The following is a 25,120-nucleotide window of genomic DNA, read 5'->3' as shown; positions in this document are numbered from 1 at the left end:
ACTTCCACTAGCTGAAGTTTTCGGTCTCGCCCTACAAACATCCGCCAACCCGTGTGCTCTGCAGTGGAAGTAGGTGGCGAAATGAGGGGGGTCCGCGACCCGAGGCGCTCACTAGGGCGGAAAGTGCGGGGAAGAGTGGCGGGGAGCGGTCGGTTGGGCGCCGAACTGACGTCCAGTGTCCCCCCCCCCCCCCAAGGGTGGGTGCTGGCCTTTTGTGGCTCGATGGCCCATGCGGAAAAGGGTCAGTGGAGCCATGGCCACGACCAGCTGACGTCAGTGGCGAAGCAGTATATTGTATATTCTCGTCTGCCTCGCACCTTCGTGTAAGTCGTGCACCTTGTTTAACGGACAAATTCAGGGATGCCGACAAAAAATATTGGGGGGCCCAAACCGGGGATCTTGCCACAGGAAAGTTTATAAGTAGTGAGTTTTAAGTTTTTTTAAGCATTTTATAAGAGTCACATTATCAACATTAGAACCCTGATAGCTCGAATCTCAATATCTAGGCACTCCGGGGAAAATCGACAAGCCTGACACTTTTTTCCTCATCGCATAACGAATTTTTGAGGGGGCTCGTGCCACTGCGGACAATCAATCTATGGAAATAATAAGCAGATTTTCTCGGGTTTTCCACCGGTTGATGTTTTCCATGTCTCCTGACGTTTCGAGCAGCGACTTGCTGTTCATCCTCAGGGGATCTTCTGAATGACACGCCGGGAAAATCTAAGTTTATTTGGAAAAAACAGTTTCGAAAAAAATGGCACAATGTAACATGTACAGTTGAGTCCCGCAAACCCGTACTGATGTGGACCGAAGGGTATCCGATTTTTTGTATAATTCCCGGGTTATCGGGAAAGGAGTAAAAAATAAGACAAAAATACTTATTCATCATTACTAGTTGAAAAATTACTTATTGCATAAAAATGCAAAAACCTGCAACTTAAACTTCGACTCTCCAAAAAAGTGTGTCGCGTCTTGCACCATGTAGTATTTGATGTGCAGGAAATTAATTGTGGTAGGTACTTGTGTTTGCGAAAAGCTGTTGGGAAATCCCACTTTTATTCTCGACCCTATCCTCTCACCTACGTTTCCCGTCTTGTTTTATCTTAACGTTATCTGCAATGGATATTATGCTAAATTTGCGGAACCTACGTTCAAGAATTTTGACCTAGTAGAGACGAACTAGCTAACATAGATACTAGTTCCCCATAAATGGGATTGTTTTTCTGACTTAAATAATCCTCATCAAAAATACATCATGGAAACGAAGTTCAAAATAATGGATCATAATTTTGTTTGATAATAATAGAAGGATACACAATATATGTGTTTTTTAGCAATAGAAGCATAGTGTTTTATTTAGCCTTTAGAATTACATTGTTTCACAGGGATTGTTTCCCGCCACTAATAGAAAAAATATATTTCCTAGTTAGAGTTGTTAATAATAGGATTTTCATCTTGTAAATATCTCCAACTTCTGATCATGAGCTGTGATGGAAAAAGTCTCTCTATGCATAGGGGCTTCGATCCAATAAAACATGCAATAGAAAGAATCGGTAAAATATCGTTTCAAGAATAAAACACCCAGTGCCGCTTTATGTTTACTACTGCAAAGGATTTAGTACGAATATTAATTTGATTTTTGATACGTTTGCTACTTTTCAAAGATACTCAATTCGTTCATTTTTCTATGAACTATCTTTTATATTAATTTCAAATATAGACTATCCCTTATCTGATGTTATCTCTCAATGCTATACCATGAATGCATAAAAAAAGTTCCCCTTACTGCTTGGAATATAAGTACGTTTCTCGTGCCACTGCGGCGAATATATTTTCAAATCTCTCATGTTTGCAAGAGTTTCTAGTTCACATGGCTAAGGTTTTATCGAAAATCCATTCACGCCCTCGCGCGAATATTACAATCGATTCCCGACTAACACTTTGATAAGAGCGTCGAAAAGGGCGATAGTTCTGCAATCCCTGGAAATGCTCTTGTCCAGGAATAATTAATCTTATGGATCCCTCTATCCCTTTTCCTCGTCGTTCATTTTTTGTCCTCCTCTCGCGCTATTAGATTATTTGATTGTGCTCTCTGCACTATATTGCGTTCAAACACGGGTACCAAAGCCTATTTTTTTCATATAATGCTCGAGAAACGCTGCTATTTGAACATCAAAGGCACTACGTGGTGGGAAGCACTCGATTGAGTTTTATTTGAGCTTGCTCCATGTCATATTTTTGAAGTTCTCGATTTATATCCGAAATGCAGTTGAATATGTAATTCCGAATATTTTCACAGCTACTGGATTGATCGTCAATATCACATATCTTTTCATTTTGCCATATGTTATGCACCGAATACTGAAATAAATTCAACTTTATCAACCTATATTCAGGTTTTACAAAAGAGTGAATGGTCGGCAAGGTATTTCCCGATGAGGCCACAGTTCTTGAAAAATTTGCGATTGTCCTCCCCCATTCTAAAGAGTAGTATACCTACGTGCTCCCTTGCGCGTTCAGGGTACCTTTTCTTCATCTTAATTGCAAATAATCTCTCTAATTTTTAAATACCCGAGCACCCCAAAATCGACATGATAACCAGTTGATTGATTTTAATAGTCAAGCAAACTTTCTGAAGGCGATTAAAATATTTCAGGAGTTTTTTTATTAAACCAGCACATTCGGCAAAGGAGTATCTTATCGAGAGCTTCAAATTATAATTTTATCAACATTCCATTTCACAAGTATCAGCCCATGTAAACCTGATAAACCATTTGATAATTATATTATCATGCATAAAAAAATGCACAAAATCCCTGATACGAACCTTTAGGAAGGCTTGAAAGGAAGGAACCTTAGAAAAACCACGAATCAATTTTTGGCAGAATAAATTGGCCATATCCCATAATATCGAATCGAATAGCATCGGAATAATAAATTCAAAAGTCGGAATTTACGTTGTCACCCACACAATCATGGAAAAACGGGAGAGTCCACGTCTGGGATGGCTATTTCATATTCCTTCACCAGAAGTGCACCAAATTTGCCACCTTTGAATGCTCGCTTCTGGGGATTTTTTTCGCATGTTGCGATGAAAAATTAAACAAAACATGGAAAGAAAATCCTAAAAGATTAGCTAACACAGAGGATGTAAATTCGTGGCGTGGAGTCTGTTGGTGTTCTGTTTGCGGCACACAAAGGTCTCTCACTCTTCGTCGCTTGAATGATCGAGCTTAGCCTCAAGGGGCAAGAGAGGAACGGAGGGGCGTTTTAGGAGATTCTTCTACGAAGCCTTCTTTGAAAGATTCCCCCTTCACCACTCCAAAGGACTGGCAAATGGGAAGAGTAGATGGGTGAAGAAGAGGGGTCTGCGCCTAGAGGAGCCGGCGGTGAATCGCAATGAAAATGTCTCACCTCGGGGACATTGCCGACAGTACAGACCCCATACTATTGGTAATTTCACCGTCTTACAGTTGCGATGACCATTGAAGAAAAGCAAATTAACGAATACAAGCAAACGGGAAAGAATAAAACTGAGTTTTCGCGTGAAAGCAAGCGCTCCTTACTGCAGGGAGCCACTCAAAAAAAAGTACCTACCATCACCCCTTCTCTCGTCAGATTGTCCTATCCGAGAAGACCGAGAATATTAAATTGATGTTTCTCAATCGGAAAATTGGGTGTTGATCCTGGAGATGGGCACCTCGAAAAAAACGAAACATTTAAAAAGTTAGAAAAAAGTTTTTTCGTACGGCTCGAAAATAATGTGCAAAAACCGTCTATTCTTCAATAATTTGATGTATGACACTTTTCAGAGTATATCTTATTGATTTTATTCCCCGAATATATAACTTTTTTCTCATCACCAGTCGTCACCCATCGTGCATTTTAAGGGTTTGGCAAAAGTCGCCACTCGCCTCGCAGACGGAAGAGCGATTCTATTTTACTCTTGTGAAAATTCTCAATTTCAATCTTATGAAAAAATTGGAAGACTCAGTTCTCCCCTACGCTCTGCGCACATTTTTAAACCAGTTTATTATGCACCCAAAGTGGCAGCATTAATCAAGCTTCTGCGAGGCACTACCGTTACGTCCTCTGCGAAGTCCCCTTTGTATCATGAGAGCTTTTGCAAAGCCTTCCTTGCTAGAGTCCTACTTCACCACTCCATAGGACTGCAAACGGGAGTGGTACAAGTAGATAGATGAAGAAGAGAGGAAACCGCAGTGATTCGTAATGAACTTCTCGCACCATGGGGACATTACCGGCAGTTCGGACGCCGCGCCGTCCATATTGCTGCGACCACCACAGGAGAGACGCAAATAAACGAATGCAACGGGCAGGAAGGGAGAAACTAAAGTTCTCGCGTGCGCCGCGCGGGAAACCCCTATAGAAGCAGCACCGGACGCCCTCTCTCGACGCAGCGCCCTATTTGTCCAGGCGGTAAAGAGAGACAAAAGGCTTCAAAAACACGCTTGCTAAAAAAACGATGAAAATCGCAACGAGGTGAGGGAGGGAAGGTCAATAATGTAATCGCAAGGAGAAACAGACACACATCGTTGTAGACGTAAACGTCAAACAGGCGGCTAAGAACACAATTTTTGAACGATTTGAAGATGCTTGGAACTCTCTGAAGAAATGTTGTTAGATTTAAAGGCATGCAACCAAGTGCATCAATAAGTTTATACGCAAGAGGGTCTTTATTCGGCGCTTTTCGTTCATATTTTTTGATCATTGACAAAAATGAGATACTTGTCAACAACCCGGTCTATGCTGTTGAAATATAATAATCGTTTTTCCTAAGAAAAATGGGTGAAACAAAGACCTACTAACCCGTCACAGAAAGTGGCAGAAAATGAAGTGCGGTTGAAAATGAGGATAAATACTGCATGTAGCCATTGAGATGCACTGACGTCGCACGTAAGCATTTTCCCGAAAATTAAGCTAACCCCACCACTCAAAATGACCTAAATATAGCATATTCTTACATGTCTAAATGCTGCATGTGCAATTCAAGATGCCGTAATTCACAAGAAGAAATGCTTTTACGCGCAAAGGGCTGTTTTTGGAACGCGTTCGTGGGGAAACACAGCTATGCCTAAATAAAATTCAATTTCAGCTTCAAAATTTGCAAAGCACTGAAATGTTTTAATCTAAGCTAATGGTTAAAGGATTATCCTTAAAACTTTTCAATGACAAACGACAATGAGTAATGGAATAGATTATAGTACGTCTGGAGGTAAGCAAAACCGACCCCCAATTCTGGAAATATATGTTTACTATCAGCATTTACCTATCAATATAATAGTTTGGGAACCATTGGCTTATCTAGTCATGCGTTGCTACCAGGAATAATCTTCTGGCATTACGAAAATCTCAGAACCTCCCTGTTTATCTGGACATGATGTGGAGGTCTGTTTTGATACACGCTCACATTACATAACTCCCATCTCCGCCGAATAGAGCCATGCGTAATGGCTGCGTGGCCATGCAATCGAACAATGCCCGTGCGGTAGAAAGAAGGAAAACAGAAGCGCAAGAATGGTTATCCAGAGTGCAGAGACAAGGAAGCGGGAAGGAGGCGTGGGAAAATATCAACAAGGCTTGAGCGATCACTTCCTTGGTGAGGAAATCGCCGCGCGGCGGAGACCAAAGCCGTAAAGAGATGCGGAGGAAGACGAAGGATGTTCGCGAAGAATGGGGGAAAGATACGAATGGGGACTGTTTTAATTTGATCCTTACTTATGACTCAGCTCCAAAAGAAATGATTACCTTGGTGTCATGTAGACATCTTTATTGAATCAGCTTTGCACAGTGTAAAGCGTCATTAGTTTCTCAAGGCTTCCTTCCAAAAATTGTCAATTCTTCTATCAGAACTGGCAAGCTACTTGAAGATGTGAGCATAGCAAGTTTAATTACGATTGAAATCCTATTTTGCTCATTTATAATTGCTTATTCCCTTCCAAATTTCGTCAGCACCTTCCCATTTATCCGTTCACATCTATTTGTCGTGTCTGGAGAAGGGTGAACAGCTTAAGGCCGGAGAGTCTAATCAGAAATTTGTAATTACGCTTGTATTCTTTTTGGTCGCCCTGTAGAATGAACTCATGTGCGAAGGATGAGTACTGCAAAAAGGCACGGCACATTAAACCGTGCGAGTTAATGCATAAATGCATGAACGTGTGAATGAACGCAAAATGCATCCACCCAAATTGTGCAAATGCATTAAAATAAAATACGACCTGTCCTGATCGGGTTTGAGCATTCACACATATTCTGCATCGGTCCACTAAAATTGTTCATCAATTCACATATTAACTCGTACGTGTTAATGAGCCGTGTAGTAACTAATAAGTCCTTTAGGCAACTTACCACCGAAATGTGTTTCAACATGCAATGTCAGATTTACCAAGAGAGCCTTTACCCATGGCCGGATTAAGATGAGAAGAGGATCTAGACTGTCCCACTTTTGAGACCCTTCGAGCCAAAAGCGTTTATCTTAACTAATACATTTTTATGTGTTTACCAGTCATATGTGAAATTTTCCTTGCTGTAGGTTCAGTTTTTTAGTGTTAACCGTTTCTATAATGGTGTAATTTTAACTTTGATAATAACAATTTGAATGTGGGCCCCTTTTAATCTTGAGGCTCTAGGCTGAAGCCTAACTAGACTTATGCAAAATTTGGCCCTGCCTGAACGCTAACAATGGTCAACAAAGGTAGTAAAAAGCGACACAGTTTGTGCATAATTATTATTGAAAATAAAAATGCCTCGTATCCGTTGTAGGGCATCCTTTGAATTCTTGGTCCGGGGATGGCATTCTATAAGGTTAATGGTTTTAAGGTAGATGTAAGATGTGTTTTTGGAACCCAATGTCCATTAAAAACCCCTCCACCATCTTCGCTTTGAGGAACGTCAATACCCGCTGTCTTTCCTCGCATATCGGGCCGATATGTAAGGCGGCCACCCCTGGGCACGTGGCGGAATATAATGGCCGTCAAGTCGAAGACGGGATGGAGTGAAGGGTTGATGACAGCTGAGAGATGGATCTTTAATGCTGAGCCCGAGGGGAGGAACATGCCAATATCTACACAGGCGAACATGAACGGAAATTTCAGTGCCAGAGAATAGAAAAAGGATGTGCAACGATGAGGCTCATGGCATGTATGAAAATAGGATTTCGGAGAGAAAACTGGCTCAGTAAGCACACCCTGCATATTTACTTATCTTTTCAAAGAGACTTGTCAGGGTAATGCTCAAGGAGAAACGTCATGAGCCATCCATTCGATATTTCAACATTTGTTACGTGTGTAAATGCCCTCGTACGCATATTTTTGTGTGTGAAGTACTGTGACTGTTTTAGCTCAGGTGTGAAGCTATAACTTGTGTCCATATAGATCACGTTCATCGAATTTTCACCTAGTATAGACGTGTTTTTTAAAGCACAAACTGTCTCTCTACAGGCTTATTTATTACATGCCGAGGAAGACATTTATAACATATAAACTTCGGCTAAGAAAGTGCGCCATATTTAGCTCCTTTTCTTAAGTTTAAAAATTGCAATTCACTTGCAAAAAATCGAAGCCATTTTTTTCTTTTTTTCTTCTTTTTGTTCAAATGTATGATCAGCGATTCAAATTAATGGTAACCTGTGCACAAGTTCGCCGTAGATGTTGCCAAAAGCTTCGCAAATTAATTAAAATACGCGTTATTTCTATTTTTACATTTAATTGTTGCATTTTTAAGCCGTACACATCATTATGACCCAAGACAAGATGTGAAAAACTTATATTGGGATAGATATCTTACGAAACTGATGGAACGACAAATAACCCGTGCTTTCATTGATAGGATGCCGTGAATATAAATCAAGGGAATTAGAGAACGTTATAAAATTATCTCTAGATAGAAATTTATGATGCTCGAATTTTTATGAAAAGGTAGCAAAAGAATAATCTCCAGCATAAGTTTTGGTAAACATTTTTTAAACTCCTATTAAATATTTGCTAAACATATGTGTACCTGTGTGATGAAGACATCTTTGATCCTGATTAACAAGTTAAAATCTTCCGCGATTGTCTGTTTGCATTTTACAGGGTTTATTTGAATTTATTAACGAAAAAGTATTGAAGAATTTAAAAATATGTACCTAACCAAGTTATGCAGAAATCCCTTAGGAATCATGATTGAAGATGTCAGTATCTCTGGGCACCGTGAACAGCGTGTGATTTCTTTATTTCACTCTAGGTTAATTTTAAGTGGAATTGCTTTTGAGTCATAATGTAAGATAATATCAGTTTAATTGATAGCTATAATTCAGACCTGAAATTTTGTGCGTAATTTTCAATAGAATTTTGATTTGAACTCGGAAAGAAAATTAATGAATAAATAGACAAAGCACGTTGCTTAAAAAGGCAGCTATAAAGCAAGTAAAAACAAAGGAAATGAGCAGGAAAAAGCAGCATCTTCAACACGTCCGTCACGAATCGTGACATCACCTTTTTAAACAGACCGTTTTCCTTTCTGGAAGTCCCATGGGGACTGCAGTTGGGGGAGGAAGCAAGCGAGAATGTAATGGTAAAAGCGTTGTCTCTCGTCTAGCAAATGCACAGGATGCGACGGGCTAGGAATTGGAAGAGGAAGGCGATCGAGGCGATGTCTTTGAGTGATCGAGCCAGAGAGGAAATTTCGTGCATTAAGGCGCGGACGGGAAAGAAGCGAGTGGGCGTCGTGTCGTGCAATGCGAACGCGTTCCGCTCGTCAGCTGTTAGTAAGCTGCGCATCGGAAAAAGGAGGAAGCACAGTTAAGCGAAGGGAAACGGCTGGCCAAGAATGCTGAAAGATCAGCCGCGTCCTCTTCATTTTATTTATTTTTTCCTAAGGGAAACGAATGCTCAGAGGTCTGCTGTGGGGCAGAGGCATCAAAATGCAAGGGCATTTGCACTGAACACGCCAACTTTGTTAATCGGTTACACGTACATTTCAATTTATATTATTTTATAAAAATAATTGCATGCAGGTTGAAACAAAATTAAATATGGAGAATACGTTCGCAAAATTCATTTTTGAATAAATTAATATCAAATTATCACTCAAATTTTTAAATCACAGGACAGTATAACTTATTGATTTAAAAATATCTATTGGTAGATCTAAGTAACCTGAAAATAATCGCAGATGTTTGGAGACATGGATTTCATCAGAAAGTATTTACATTTGTCCATTTTGGGAATGTCCGGATTAATCGAAGGGCTTGAGAGCTAAGTATAAAACAAAAATTTGCAAATTTAATTAAGTCTCCGGATAAGTTATATTTAATTAAGTCTAGTAGTCTGTCTCTATTGGGATGGGAGAAACTCAATAGTGAGTTTTTTTTCCTTCAATACTTGCTGTTTCATACTTTCTGTTTAACGTAGTTTGATTGCATTTACTGCTGAGGAACAAACTTTTTTCATCATTTAGTCACTGGTTACTGCCTAAACATTCAATAAATAAATTTCTGAGAATTGGAAAAAAATTGATGATTCATTTCCACTAAGGGAAGGGCAAAACTTCGGAAGGAGGACATTCCAATTCTGAAATTTAATTTAATAATTCATTCGGCCGAAAAATACCATGATATGATCTCCGTCCCCATGGTGATAAAATCATGTAGGAAGGAAAACGTGTCCACTTAAAGATATTATTCAATGAAAAACACCGTGACCTACCTTTCCCTTTGGCGGCTCATAATAATTGGCAGCCATATTGCGTCTTGACGTCAGCATTTGAGTCTCTCCTTCTTTTCTTTTTCCTCTCCTTATGCACTCTCCCTTTCATTGTCACAACTCACGTTGAACTATTCTCGTCGCAATGAGCCGAAATAGACCCCGACCGCCCCTCCAATTTTATAATCTCCACTCGCACAGTCGCACAAGTCGGCAAGCCGCGTACGGAAATGACGTATTTTGTCGTTTCTACCGGTCACTCGGCTTATAGCTGTCAAATCAGAAGTAGTGTTACTTCAGTCGGTGTTATCTCTCACAGCAACCCGCATTTTTTCTGCTTGGAGTAATATTGAGGTAACCTTTTGGTCTCTCGGATGAATCCCCGTGTTTATTAATTATCTCATCATGACAATAACGATTACTCTATATTTCATGAACGCCGTAAACTTGCAACCCACTACTTCTTCCCCAATGTCTTCATTAAATGTCCCTTTCACTCAAATGCTTTATTTCTGTGCTATGCCTGTCTTTTTACGTCTTATTTTTACTAATTTCGTTGCTTTAGGGATGGCTTGGGGAGTTTTGGCGTTATAACTCCAACGTTTCTTGCTTTTATGTGTCTTAAGGTTCCTCCAATCGTGTTAATTTAGGAGCATTAAATAAATTTGCCATCTTTATGCCTTCATAGAAGTGTAATCTCACTACAGCAGTACTTATCATTTTTCACGACTTCGAACGGTTGAATTTTACGTTAAAATGACTATCGCATCTTCTATTGAGATCCCCCACACCCACCGAAAGGATTCTTCACTTTTTAGCATTCAAATTTAGTTTTTGGAGAATGTGGTCAATGAATGCATTACAACATCACAAATAAAGATTATTTCCATGATTTGGTAAGCACACGTCACTGATCAGTTGCCTGTGGTCTCCATTAAAGTGAGAGCTGTTAATTTTCTTTTTCCCAATGCCTTCCTGTAGATTCTTGCCATGGGGGTCTTTCGTGAGGACAACAGAAATTTTGTGTGCAATATATAAATTTCAATGTGTATTATGATGAATATTGCTGTTAATCAGCTGCTTTTGCAGCATCGCATTTTTTCCTTTTCGTGGTGTGGCTACCCATAGGCAGATTACGGTGCGGGACAGCTAGTTACGTATTGTTTTTTATTGTGTTTGTTTAACAAATAGGAAATTTATTATTATACTGGGAAATTACATTTCAATTTCCGATTTCCTCTACATACCTCGAGCTCGCTCTTCTTCCTCTTCTCCTAACTAATATGCATGTATTCATTACGCTTAAAACGCTTCCCACGTATCTCGTCATAAAATCCCTCATCCCCACCAAAATAATTCCTCACATGTTAGCATTTCTTCGGGAGGTTAGTCAATAGAATCATACATTAAGGTTATGTCTAGAAATTGGGAACTATGTATCACGCTCATAATCATAATCGCTTATCTTTTTGTGTCCTCTTTCGCAGGCCGCTCGTCTTCTGGGACTCGGCGCCGAGAGGATCGTCCTCTTGGACAACAAGACCAAGGCGCTCGCCAAGTCGCAGAACACTTCGGATCTCGTTCAGGTGAGTGAGTGCATCCATCAAGCGTCGTCCTTTGCGCCCGAGATCGAATTCAACAGTGTGGTCCAGAACTCTAGAAAGTATGGAACGGCAACATATCGTAACAAAATTAGATTATTTATAGCTTCCAAGGGTCATTGATTACTAATTTGACCTCGGGTCTTTGAAAAAATTCAAAATTGTAATGCCGGTCTCGGTGGCGGCGGGGTAACGTCCTCGCCTGCCAAAGCAGAGGTCGCGGGGTCGAGTCCCGCCTGGGTAGATTTCCTCTGTCCAGGGCATGGTTGTTCGTGTACGTGTAGTTGTTAAATTTGTTGAATGCCCCGATGTAAAATCGCCAATATGAGCTGTATTTGTTTGTTTGGGAATAAAATAGAATAAAAAATAAAATATTTTCACGAATACTGGCACAAAAAATATCAGAAAAATCTCATAAAGCAGAAAATCTGGATGAGAGTTCAGATTTTATCGGTTTGAGAGGCTGATCACGAATTTTATTTTTAAATATATATTCTCACGTCTATGAGGGCAAATCAAGTATATATTTTGCACTATTGTCGTAAAACATCGGAAATCCGAATGCAAATATTTATGGGATGTCGAGATCGCAGAATACGTATTCAGAATTGAAAAATCCTATCGCTCTCAGTTCCTGTCAAGTGTTACTCAGGGAAATAAAATTATTAAATGAGAACGCTTCAACTTGAATCATAATAACCAAAAAATACAGCAAAAAACCATATAATTAAATATAAATACAATCATTAAGGTGGCAGCGAAGGGAGTAGCGATTTTTTGCTGCTATTTATTTTCTCTTAAAAAATGGATTCACAGAGAATGAGATACACAAAATAAGATCTTGTACTTAGCGGTTATGATTTCACGGTTACCATTAAAAAGATAATATTAAACAAATAATCTTGTTTCACTATTTAGGCATCATTTCACAAAAGGTAGAAATACACCAGATGTAATTGTTTCATTCTGTATTTGTTTTATGCAGTTTCTTACATTGCTAGTGAAATATTGTATTGATCCTGATATTGAGGGGTGTTTATTTAAAATTCCTTGCAAAGAGAACAAAAGCTGGACGAAAAGGCTGCTCCGCACATCAGGTCTCATTCCATGCCCATCGTTACTTAAGTTGTCTAGCATTAGGAAAAAGCCTGCATTAATTACATTCCCAAACACCTCTTCAACCTCTCATGAAACTTGATCAATGCAAACCAATTTCATTGCGTAAAACCCATTGCAATATTGATGATGCGTCTAAATCACTACGGTACTACAAAGCTGTCTAAATGTTCTGTAGATGAACTAAAACTCAATAATATGCCCTTAGGTTTTATCGTATAATATCTGAACTCAACTAATTTTGGAGGAAAAAATATATTTGAAGATCATACTTCAATCTTTGATCGGTATGCTTCGACTTGTTTGAGCGAACTGTTACAAGTTCACTGTAGACGTTCTTTCTTTCTATACTTTGCTTTACCAGAGAATTTAATTAAATTGCGTTTTTTAATTGAATGCACAAGTTACGCAAAGAGAAATAAAATTCGCTGATTTTTTTTTCTTTTTATCTAGTACCTTCGCGTTCCCGTGTCGGCTTACGTGTCGGAATCTTTGCATGCCAAAGAGAGCCATCAATTAACTTTCTAGATGAGCAGATTGAGATTGCTGAACACCTGTCTTTATCACTTATGCCGACCGCGGCGCCTTATAGTAAAAAAGCGACGACCCTCCTGGCATGCATAAGGCATTCTCGTTGCAATTTCTGGAATTTCCTTTAGACGAAGTGTTTTCCTGGCTTAGTTACCAAACACCTCTCCGCGTGAGGTTGGCCAAGTGGTGCGCGCTGCGTCCTTTCAGTTTGTAAAAATTATAGACCTGCATGTTCCCTCTTTTCCATCGCGGGATTACATCGACAATGAACACGCGCAAAGAGACAATATATCATTCGCTCATTGAAAGCTGCGCCGGATACTATCACCGGTAAGATTTCGCAAGCTCTAGATCTGAGTGCGTTATTTCGTCACTGCCGTAACTATGCCTAGTGTTTGTTTCATTGGATTCACCGTCCAGGATCTTTCCTTCATTTGTGAGTCTTCATGAGACTCTTTTGGTGGTTCTCTATGGTATTTTTCTCGAAAGCTATTGCTGTGGCCTTCGCTTAAGATAATTAAAAAACTGATTGTGTAGATTATTAGGTAGGTAACATTTATGATTTGTTCACCCCGTCCTGCACACTTTATGGCAGGAGTTTTGACGACATTTTAATGGATCATATTTTTCTCACGATGGTAATTTTTTAATATATTTTACTTTTGTTTTATGGCATGAGAAAGGTAATATAAAGATTACACAGGAGTAGTAAATTCATTAGGTATTCTTACTTTGATTATAATTCGCGGTTATTTGTGGATGTTTTTTCCTCTGTAATACCTACGTAAAACGCTCAACTGATATTGGCGTAGAAATTTTCAAGTGTTAAAGTATTTAAATGACTAGAAAGTACACCGTAGATGAAATTTGCCGTGAAAAAATCATTTGGTTTAGTCGGGTTTCGAACCTAGAACTCTCGATTTACGGTCAGGTAAGCTTACAAATATAAGCAAGCTATCTTTCTTCGAGGCAAATCTCAGCCCGTTATATCTAACCGGCAATATAGATTTCCGGAATTGAATCCCGTACAAGCCATATGATTTTTTCGTGACGAATTTCATGCGTGTGTGAATAAACATACCGTGTAAATTGCAGGCGTGCGCGCGACTGTGTAAAAAGTAACTTGTTTTATAGAGTGCTTTGGGTTAGTAATTACTTCTGGCTACGGTGATCCGCCAAAGGAAAAGTTCTCAAAATTTATGAAGGCAGAATCTTGCGCCTTCTTTAAGAGCTATCACTACCTCAATCCTTAAATTAGAGTGAGATCATTTTTTTCCGGAGAGATATCATCAAACATATTAAATGATAAACAAAGATATCGTACTGTCCATTAATTTTCATTTCACCAACTCTCCCACACGTATACATGAATTGCAATGAGAAAAATATCCCCTGGACTGGGAATCGAACCACGGACCTTTGGATCACTGCGCAGACCCGCAAGCTATCCTATAACTGAATTCCTATGGCAATATTACGAGGATCATGGTACTAGATTTTTCCCTAATGGCAATTCATATATATTTCACTGCCGTTCATGTGGCAGGCTTCGAAATATTACATTCTCCCACGACTATTTCGATTGACTTGCATCACATCATCATCAGGTGCTAAAAAATTTGCATCCAATGATGATTGCAAGAGATATCATTGCGAGTATTGGGGATAGTTTTAGGGATTTGGGCATCACTTAAAATAGAGAGTGAGAATTGAAACCATTTTTCCATTTAATGAGTGTGCATGATTTTTCTTTCTCCCTCTGCGCAGTGGCGTACGTGCGGCGGCCGCTCCCATGACAGGCTGCAGCTGGAGTTCCGCGGGGCGCGGTGGTCGCTGGTCGTGCCCTCTGTGGCCACGATGCGGGAGGTGGGGCTGGCCCTCTGGCGGATCCTGCGCGAGTTGGACGCCACCTTCCTGGAGGAGCACGCCCTCCTGCCCCCGAGACGCCCCCACGCCTCCGCCCCCGCAAGAGGAGGAGGAGGAGGAGGCGGAGGAGGAGGAGGACAGCCTCCTCATGTGCCCGCCATCGCCGCAGAGCCGGCTGCCTCGACACAGACACAGCTCTCCCGGTTGCCTACTCAGCAGGGTGAGCACTCCAAAACACGTGGACGATGCAATGCAGCAATATAAACCGTTTCAAATATCTTGAGGGGCTGGGAGGCGGGACTTAAATTTTTTTCGTGTTCAAGGTCGGTTTATATAAGCAATTAGCAATAAATTTAAACTCAGAACTTAATGAAAAATTAGTTTCACAGCCTTATAGAAAAAACTTTAACGCGCACTCGACGCCATCTATCATTCTTCTCCAGAACTACAATCAGTAAACTGCTGCACACGAGGGACTAAAATTGAGTTGAGCTATATTTTAAACGCATAAGAGGTGTGTTTATAAAATAGCGGAAAGTATTTTTTTTTAATTTCTCGCAAGTTTGGAAAGCCAATTTTTCTGATTATGTTGGTATGTATGTCCCTGAAGTATGATGAAATTTTCAGCTGTATTCATTCGTTACTTTGCCCGTTGCAGCCGCTAAGGTTATGCGTGTTTTTATGGGCGTAGCGATTTTAGGCTCACTTTTAATTGCTTGCTCGGGAATTTTTGGCCAAAAACAATACTATAAGGATACTGCAGCATCCAACTCTTTCCTCTCTTTCCAAAAATAAAAAGAACATTAAAGAACCGTCGATTTACAAGTATAGATGATATTAAAATAAATCCCTGACAGATCTAAAGGTTATCTCAAAGATTGAGTTTGAAAAGTGTTTCGGGCTATTCCAAAAAAAATATTTGAGCACTGTTTTGAGGATCGGAAGAAGCGCTGGCACAGTTGCATATAATGTAATTGGAACTGTTTTTAATGCGGCAACAATAACGTAGACGAATAAAAACATTTTTTTTCAAAAACTCAAATTCCCGTTATTTTCTGAATACACCTCGTATCTTATCCAAAGTTAATCTTCCCGTTCGATATTATATCCATGTTATTTTATATTCTATGATGTCTTTTCCATGGTTCATGATTAGAGCTAACAAAACACGGATGAGAAGCTCATGAAAAAAAATACTACTACACTGCGATTTGCAAATTTTTACGCTAATTTTCCTGTTCAATCCAAAATCGGCCAAATGCCACGCTGATGTTTGCAATAATTTCAATTTCTACGCTAATGTTTAGTACAAACGCCGCCAGGGGCGGATTCAGGATTATTTCTGGGGGGGAGACACAAGGGCCTGACAGGAAAACGATCTTCTCATACTTGAGAATAACAAAAAAGATACAGTAAGTACTGTACAAAATATATTCTCTTTATTTTAATATGAAAGTTAATAATATTAAATTAAATGATTGAGGCTCCGTAGTACACAAAACAAATCGAAAGTAATGATAACCGTATAAAATTTTTGTCTATTTTTTTTGCGTCTGGAGGAGGTGGTCACGGGGGAGCGTGCCCCCTCCCCCCTAAATCCGCCTATGAACGCCGCAATTGGCGCATAGGGACTGGATTCTCACATTAATTAAATTAAAAAGTCAAAGAATCAAACATATGTTTTTTTTCCCGAAATATACAGTCAGTTATTCGTTGTAAACGGTTTTCCAATTTTAAGACCGGATCCCGAACTCTTTTCGGCCGTGCATTCAAATGGCGAAATAGCGGGGAATCCGCGTTTAAACGGCAATATCAGTTTCCTATATTCTGTACTTCAGCAGCTTGTTTCATTACGATTCGTATTTAATATTCCGGAGGAACAAGGTCAAGCGCAAAGAGATACACGAGGCTGACGATAGAGGGGAACATAATGTGAGACCGTGATGAATATTTCGCAGGCTGTATAGCGTCCATAAATTATGGCTTTCGATGCCAACCCTCATTCAGTGTTCTCGTTGGGAATATCTATTTTAGCGGGAACTTGCTCTTCACGCTGTTTGCAAATGAATGCGGAAAGTATGCAGTATGAGGAGCTACTTGTGTTTGCTTTGCTCTCAGCAGGATATATGAGTTTGTACCGGTTGCTGCGAAATTTCTGGAACTATTTTTTTTCTAGACATTTCCGAAACAGAAACACTGTAGGAACGATAAATTTACCATAAATTTGATTTCATTTGTAAACAACCATCTTGGAATTATCGGAATACTGACAAATTTTCGATGTTTACCACAGTCAGGATACAACTACTGTCATTATCTAACTCAACCTAAGATAAATTTTATAGCTAGAAAAACAACAGTGAAAGGAAGGAAATATTTCTTTAAAAAAAAACGATTTATATAACGGGTATAGTTTTCCTTAAATTATTTATAATTCCTTATTATTCCGTGGTTAATATTGCGCCTGACTGAATAATTAAGGGTATACTCTTGCAGCTGTTAATGTATTCAAGTCTTTAAACGTAGTCAAAATATATTTCTTTTTGAGTACTCATGCACTCGGGAAAAAATTGAATGTTCTGCGTATAACTTGTGGAAATGTCACAATCATGGCATTTCCTTGGGTCCTTCATGCGATGCAATTTAAATCGGCAGCTATCGTTGCATGCATAATCGCTTTTTTCTCTATCTCCCTCTCCTCTTTTTCCTTCAAAGACTCTCCACATTGCTCCCTCTGCGATTGCTACTTCACGGCTCTGCTGTTATGTTCTGCGGTGTCATTTCATTTATTAACTTCCACCAATAACGATAATTAATTAATGGTATCAGCATCAGTTCAGTGAATGTATCGTGATATGCATCTTTTTCAAGAGTTAAATCTAGCATGTTCTGCAGTTAATTGAAATTATACTTCGATACACCTTTAAACACTAATTTAATCCCGTCGTTGATTAAATATACCACTTGGGTGTGTATACATGGGTTACAGGGCATCATAATCATTTTTACTAAAGTTTACACGTAAAAAAAAATATTTTCTAATTTGAATTGCAGTGGCATTTTCTGGTTTTTTCTTTGAAAAGAAGTTTTTGATTATACTATAGAAAATTGAACTTCCATGGCTTAATGATCAATTTTTTAACTTTTTGTGTGTCCGAGACCATAAATGTATATTTTATCGTTATAGTAATTTTGGTCGGCTATCAAATTGAATTAGACGTAGGAAGAAATTGACCACGACTTGCAAAAATTGATTATATATTTAGCTGCGAAAATAAATTCATTTTTGTATAATATTTATAAGAAAATTATTAACTTTTCTACGATGGTGTATGATACCGATAGTATTTTCAAAAATACTGCAAGTTACTTGAAGAATAAAATGAACTTGCCACTACTTTCAAGGTATCTACGCTGCTAAATTGCTGTTACTTACTTCAGATATTTTCGCATTTAAATCTATATAAAAGACGTAATTTTAACAGAGATATCAGATCCATTTTTCAGTACTTAAAGTAAGTTATGAACCAGCATCTTTTGATTGGGGATTTATATAAAAAAAACGCGATATCATTGCAAGTACTCCATTTAAGACAACTGTTTTCAAGAACTTTTTAAAAACTTAAAATATTTCCATTCCTTTAATGAAGGGAATAGCATTAAAGAAATAATGTCCTTGAAGTATAAAATCCAAATTTTATATGTCGTATATTGTTATCCGCTAAATGCATTAACACCCACATGTAGAACATCATGAATAAACCTTAAAAGTAATATTCTATTTTACCTAATTGAACAGTTCACACAATTCGTGCGGAATGCTTTTTTGGCATTTTCCATTAAAAATCGCCGTTGGGTAAGATCATTAGTGACGCGTTAAAATATATCAAATGGGTTTTTTTATATTCCTAAATAAATTTTATACTTTTAAATTATTTCAATAAATGTTCCTCATTCTGTAAAATGTTATATTTATCTATCATTCTTCCAAAAAAACTACGTGAGCTACATATGCATGAGTGTTTATTTTAATGTGTAAATTAAGATCTGCCGGGCCACCACTGAAATCAAAAGTATTGTTATTTGTGTCTATCGCATCCACACTCAAATATATTTGTTAAACCTATCCCTAATTACATGTATAACAGAACTCTCTAAAAAGCCCTCCTCCGGAATTATACCTCCTTAATACATTTGTAAACAGAAGATTCTTGCTATTTTTTTTACCCTTCAACCATACCTTATAGTTAATTACGGACACAGGTCCACTTAAAACCTTTAAAAAATTATGTTTTAAATATTTTTCCCCTTAAACCTTAAATATTCCTATCATAATCATTCATTTAAAATATCCCGATTCGTTTCATCCACTAAAATCGATTAAGTATGGTTATATTTTTTCGTAATGTGAATAAACTAAGTCCCGACTTCCAAGTGATCCTGTTGCAAGTATAGCGTTATCATCAACCGTATTTTGTAAGTGTACGTTCGTTTTCTTCCGGATGTAGGAGGAGATAAGACTCAAAATTTTAAATCCGCGTGTGCCGTCAGCTATTGGCTGACTAAATTTATTCCAGTTTTCCCGTTTCCTTCGTGAAAAAATGAAAAACTGAGTTACTGCAAGCGATAATATCAACTAATTGCCAGTTTTCCTCCCTCCCATCTCTTGTTTGTCACGCAATCCGATCACTGATCTATTCCTTCAATATCGGTCGTTAAAATGGGCATGCCATGCCTTCACGACTGCATAATAGAGCCATTGTTACGAAAGCAATCGGAATCGTAGTCTCCCCGACGACCATTATCATTTTCCCCACCTCTCCACTGCCACAAAACTGAATATTTCCTCCCTTCCCCCTCCAGTGGGAATAATCTTCCCCCTCCCTCAACCCCTCTTTAGGTGTAAGAAAGAACCCCCCCCCCCCTCTCCAAGCCATCAGGTGTGAGGAAAAAATATGTATTTGCACATTTTATTTATCAATTTTTAATTCCCCCCTACCTGAGTTGATATCTATTTTCAACCCAAAGTCTCCCCCTAATCATGCTCCATGTACCTAGCCATATGTGGAAAAAAATACATGCACCTATATATAAGCATAATCATCGCGATTTTTTTAAGAGATCTCCACCTTCCGTGCCTGATTTTCTGCCATTTTAACCCATTTTTACCCTTCATGTACACATTTTTATTACAACTCAATCACTCCACCTCTCCCCTGACCCGTTAACAAATAATATCCGTAGACAAAGGAAAAATGAAAAAAAGATAACCAGTACATATGATAAAATATTGAGATATATATAAAAAAATATAAGAGAAACAAAAGAGAGTTGTCGGTTACCTTCCGATGCGAGACGAGTGGTGGCGTGGGCGAGCCCTCCGCATATACCCTTTTGGTGCGGTGCGCAGATAGCAGCACGCCTCCCGCCGCCATTCCAGATCTGGTGAAGCGGTCGCTGACGCTTCAGGTGGGTGGCGTCGGCGGCGCGGGCGTCGCCAGGGGAAGCTGGAGCGGCCCGGCCACATCCTCGTCGTGGTCGGCGTCTTCGGCGTCCGCCGGCGGCCCATCCTCCCTCGAAGCCTCCGAGCACGCGGAGGAGCTGGAGTCCCTGCAGCGGATGCTCCACTTCCCGGAGGAGGTGGCCCTGCGCCTCGCGGACGAGGAGAGGAAGCTGTTCCGACAGGCGCCCCCGGAGGACTACCTGAGACACGTGACGTTGGACGCGGGGCCGCCGGACCGGCCCCCGGCGGCCGCGGCGGCGGCGGGTGCCACGCGGGCGGCGGCCGCCAAGCAGTCGCCCCCCGGAGAGGGGGAGGAGGAGGAGGATGGGGAGGGGACGGCGGAGCCGCTGCCGCCCCCGGAGCAGTCTGTCCACGCGCTCGTGCGGAGGTTCACGGAGGTGAGTGGCAGAGGGTGTGAAAGTTACAGTTTGTGTGCTTGTGGTGTGATTGTTGGAAGTGTATTGGGTTCATATAGGTTCCTGGAGAGGATATCAGTGCTTCAGCGTGGTGCCAGCTGAAGCCTGTTTACCGGTTTGTATTTCTCATTTCGCCATATAGATCAACTGAGTTTGTTGTTTTCCGTTCGCGTGCGTGTTAAATAAACCGTCAATTTTGTGTAATACGACGCTGCCGAAGTATTTCGAAGGCACTTAGACCCAGTGTAATTATCACTCAGTAGATATACATAATACGTAATTATGATTTTTCATCTTAAACGTAATTTTGATCAATTTATTTGCACTTATCACAATGATACATGTTCTGGTGAGGGTTATACTGTTTTGAAGTGAAGCCAGCTGAAGTTTACCGGTGTGCATATCTTACCCGCCTTGCTCGTGAACCGCGATAATACTTCCTGTCAGCGTTAATGTTTGATAAGTCGTCAATTTTGCTGTAATGGGAGACTGCCGAAGTATTCTGAAGGCACGCTAGGCGTATTTGTTTTGGGTTTATGCATGAAAATTCTGCCATAATACCAGTGGGAGACCCGAACTATTTTCGTAGACAAGAGATAAGGTATGTTCTAAAGAAATATTGAGAGACCGAGAGAGTTACTGAAATACTCAACGCACTAGAAGAAGATATCTTTGAACTCCTGAAGAAAAGGAATAGACTATGTGGTAGTAGAGGATAGCCACCGGGGAAATAGCATTGGATGAACTTGAGTAAAAAATATCAAAACCCAATTTTATGGGAAAAATTATCATAGACTCAAGATATATAACTGGTGACAATCGATAAACATTTTTTTTCCTTGCTTAAAAAAGGCATTACGAGAGTGGAACGCGTTACCAAAAAAAATCTTTCCCTGCCCATCCAAAAAATATTTGAAAATGTTTTGAGTAATGGTCAAGGAAGTAGTGGGTATTATGCGTCTGTTTGATTTAATTTTTTGATTGCACTTTTTTCCGTTACCACTGGTTGTGTTTCTCACTTGAGTTGTATCCATAACTATTCTTATGATCAACTTGGATTGCACAAAGTTAACTCTAAAAGATGTATGTATTCGATTATCGTGCAGATGTCTCGAGTGCTCACGGATTTGCAGGAATGATCGAGTACCCGTACGCATTTATGTATATTCCCAGTCGAGTACACATAAACCGCCCAACCAGTGGAGAGTGCTCAAGTGGTGGTATTCCAGTAGATACCTTGTAGTACTCGAATACTCAGACGGGTTCTCGAACACGCTGATAGTGCTCACATAAAAACTCGTATGCCCAGACAGGTGCCCTTTTATTTGTTTATGCTGTAAATACCCGTCTCTAGTCGGAATTGAACCAATTACTTTGGTGGTATTGCTACATATATACGAACCTAGGTCGTGCTCTTGCGACCGAGTAAATTTGTTCCATTCTTATTCTCAGTTTTGCAATAACTTTCGCATAATTTGAGTGCATTAAAAACACAATAATTTATTAACCCATGGAAGACGTACTTACATTTTTTAATAAGACACTATTTTGGTATATCACAGATGACGATTGGAACAAAATTTTCATTTATTTGAATCATACCAACATTTTGATTAATTTTTATTCACTTTTCTCATGCATGTTTACATTGCAACTTCTATTTCGTTGTACCAAACGGAAGCCAATTTCCAATTTTCTGTTGGTTCAATTAATATTCGTAAATTTTTATGTAGAAAGGGATAAATGGTTAACTTGATTGAGAGGAAACACCTGAATTGTATTGATTTTATTCGAAATGAGTTCTGGAAAGTGGTTTGGTGATGACTATAAGGAAATAGAAAAGGTTTGGATGTTTGGATGATCGAGTGAAATGACTTACGTAAGTTCCTCTCTCAGGGTACTCAGTGTCCATAAAGTCGTTTTTATGGAATTTGAATACATGGGGAAGCTGAAGTGAGCATTGATTCATTATTTAAATTGATATTTAATACGTTGGCGACCTGGCCTCCCCATTTATATTTTTCATGGTAATGGATGTTGAAAATGGTGTTAGAAGGTAGAAGGTTAGGGAAACGAGGGAGGGGAAAGAAAAGAATAGGATTTTTAGATTAATTGACAGGGAGTGGGCTTACAGTGAATTGAAGAAGGCAGCGCTGGAAGGAAAGGGAGGCTCCCAGATCACTTCATTAGTACTCCATGGAAACCTACCTTAATCGGTAGAATACTGTAATAATAATAGTGTACTCACCTAGGGCGATATCAAGTATATATCTGAGTCTGGTCGCGGGATACTTGATTATCCATGCATTCGTCTGGCTACTAAATTATACATACACATGTATGGGCTCTTGCTTATCTTACTCGGCTATCGAAAAATTCTATTCGCATAAACTTTATGTACTCCTACGTTAATGAAAGCTATTCTGGTTATCCAACGGTATTATGTCCGTAATTATGAGGTCGACGTTCCAAATTTTCCTCAAACGCTCCTTGCCTCTCAGTTTTTTTCCTCAACCGTATAAATTAACGTTGCGGTTTCTCAGAATCTCTAATGCATCATTCTGAGGAAAACCAGAATTGTGCGAGGGCCGGCTTGTTACCGGTATTATTTTCAGTCGCCTCATAAATTATGTCATGCGAGTAAATTGGAGTAGCACTGACCGTATTTATTTACCATACTTGTATAAGATTTATCTCTCCCACATTTTGATTTTTTTATGTTTTATTTACAGATATTATGAGGTGAATCATGTCGAATAAATTTCCCCAGAAAATATAAGTAACTTGTACACAAACGGCGCTTCATTAGATCTTAGACCATTCCCTAATGTATTTAGATGCCTTTAAAAATTCTAGTACTTCTTCAATACGAATCATTGCATCGAATTTATTATTATTTATTGCAAATAAAGATTCCGAAGAGCTGGCTAATTAATTTTTTTATTCAAGGTCTTACAAATTTTCGCATTTGTATCTTGCGACCCACGTTTACCCAGTTGTGAGATTCGGCTGTGTTATCCATTTTTTCCCAACGGCGCATCTATGCTGAATGTACTTAGTTTATGGTAGCAAAAATATGCACTTTCGTGTAGCTATTCCATGCTCCTTCTTTCGTTTGAATGCTGATATACTTTCTCAATACCAAGCTTATTTCGTCTCTTTCTGAGTGCTGGAGGTATTTTATCAGATTATTTTAATTATTTTAAATACAATTTATACCGTTACCGTTAGAGATACCGTTATTACTCATTCCTCGCATAAATGAATCATCATTGATGGCGTACCGGTCGATACTTTACTTTTAGGAGATTTTTTTTAGTTAAGTAAGCTCTTAGAAGAGTGCAGTTATAGGTCATATTTGTTGCTTGCATGTTTGGATGACAATTGCTTTTGATCAAAGAGTGAAAAAATTCGTTTTCTTTCTTGCGTTCTGTCTGGGATATTCCGACTGGATAGGTCTTCCAATGTGCCCTGGCCCTCACGTGTTGCGCCAACATCAATCTTTTCCGGCTGAAACACCACTATCAGTCGTTTCACTTTTTCCACAATCTTCATTTACGCCTTTAATCACGATAGTGATAGATTCAATGTATAAGGCTTTTAAAGGTGAATTGCAAATAGTAACCGCCACTCGTGTTAAGCAAACCTGTCCATCTCAGTCAATATTTCACAATACCATTCACATAACTGATACAATAAATTATCGGTACACTGCATTTCATTGGATATTGAACTTAAAGAGGTAAACGTGAAACTTAAAGCCATTCAGTATTCAGACAGGTAGAAAAAACATTCAATCACGAGTTGAGGAGTGATTGACCTCGTTAACTTTGCAGTTTTAATAGTATTACTATACGAAACTGATACTTCCTTAACACTAAAAGTTGATTTTCCGTTCCTCACATTTCCTGCGTTGGAATCGGGTAAAAAACTGAATTACAGCAGTCAGATAATTTTTCTGTAGGTCTAAAATTAACTATATTATATACATTGAAGAATTTTTTTGATAATTATTCGTATAACAAGCGCATGCGTAATTCGTTTTACTTCAGAGAACGAGATTGTTTCAAAACATCCATTATTTATTTCATTCCGTGGACAATATTTTTGCTCCATCCTTTTGCTATTATATATCTCCAGTTCTAATGTATAGATATTTTATGTCGCCTGTGTCGTTCTGTTCATATGAATAAAACTAATATTAAGTACCAATAAAAATGGTTGACTTTAAAACGCAAACTGATCTTCATTTTGCTGTCACCTTATGATCCGTTTAGTAATGAGCCTTTCAGTTTTTTACCGTCCTTAGTGTCGGCGTAATGTCCCGAATTGACTATTGTCATTTTACGCCACCACCAAAACGAATTTTGCTCAATTTCATTG

At 39.1% G+C, this 25,120-nt stretch overlaps 1 protein-coding gene across 1 annotated transcript in view; it reads left to right on the top strand.

Annotated features, from left to right (window-relative positions):
• LOC124155644 (1-phosphatidylinositol 4,5-bisphosphate phosphodiesterase epsilon-1-like) overlaps nt 1–25,120 on the top strand; it is a 359,516-nt gene that overhangs the window by 285,150 nt on the left and 49,246 nt on the right. Inside the window, exons 8-10 of the mRNA XM_046529648.1 lie at nt 11,192–11,290; nt 14,720–15,038; nt 20,259–20,719. Of these exons, the coding sequence (XP_046385604.1) occupies nt 11,192–11,290; nt 14,720–15,038; nt 20,259–20,719 (879 nt within the window). The remainder of the gene's footprint in view (nt 1–11,191; nt 11,291–14,719; nt 15,039–20,258; nt 20,720–25,120) is intronic.

The sequence above is a fragment of the Ischnura elegans genome, chromosome 3 (assembly GCF_921293095.1).
Source record: "Ischnura elegans chromosome 3, ioIscEleg1.1, whole genome shotgun sequence".
NCBI classification, from domain to species: Eukaryota; Metazoa; Arthropoda; class Insecta; order Odonata; family Coenagrionidae; genus Ischnura; species Ischnura elegans.
The sequence above is the reverse complement of the archived record's forward strand: the minus strand, read 5'-3'. Positions and strand labels throughout refer to the sequence as shown.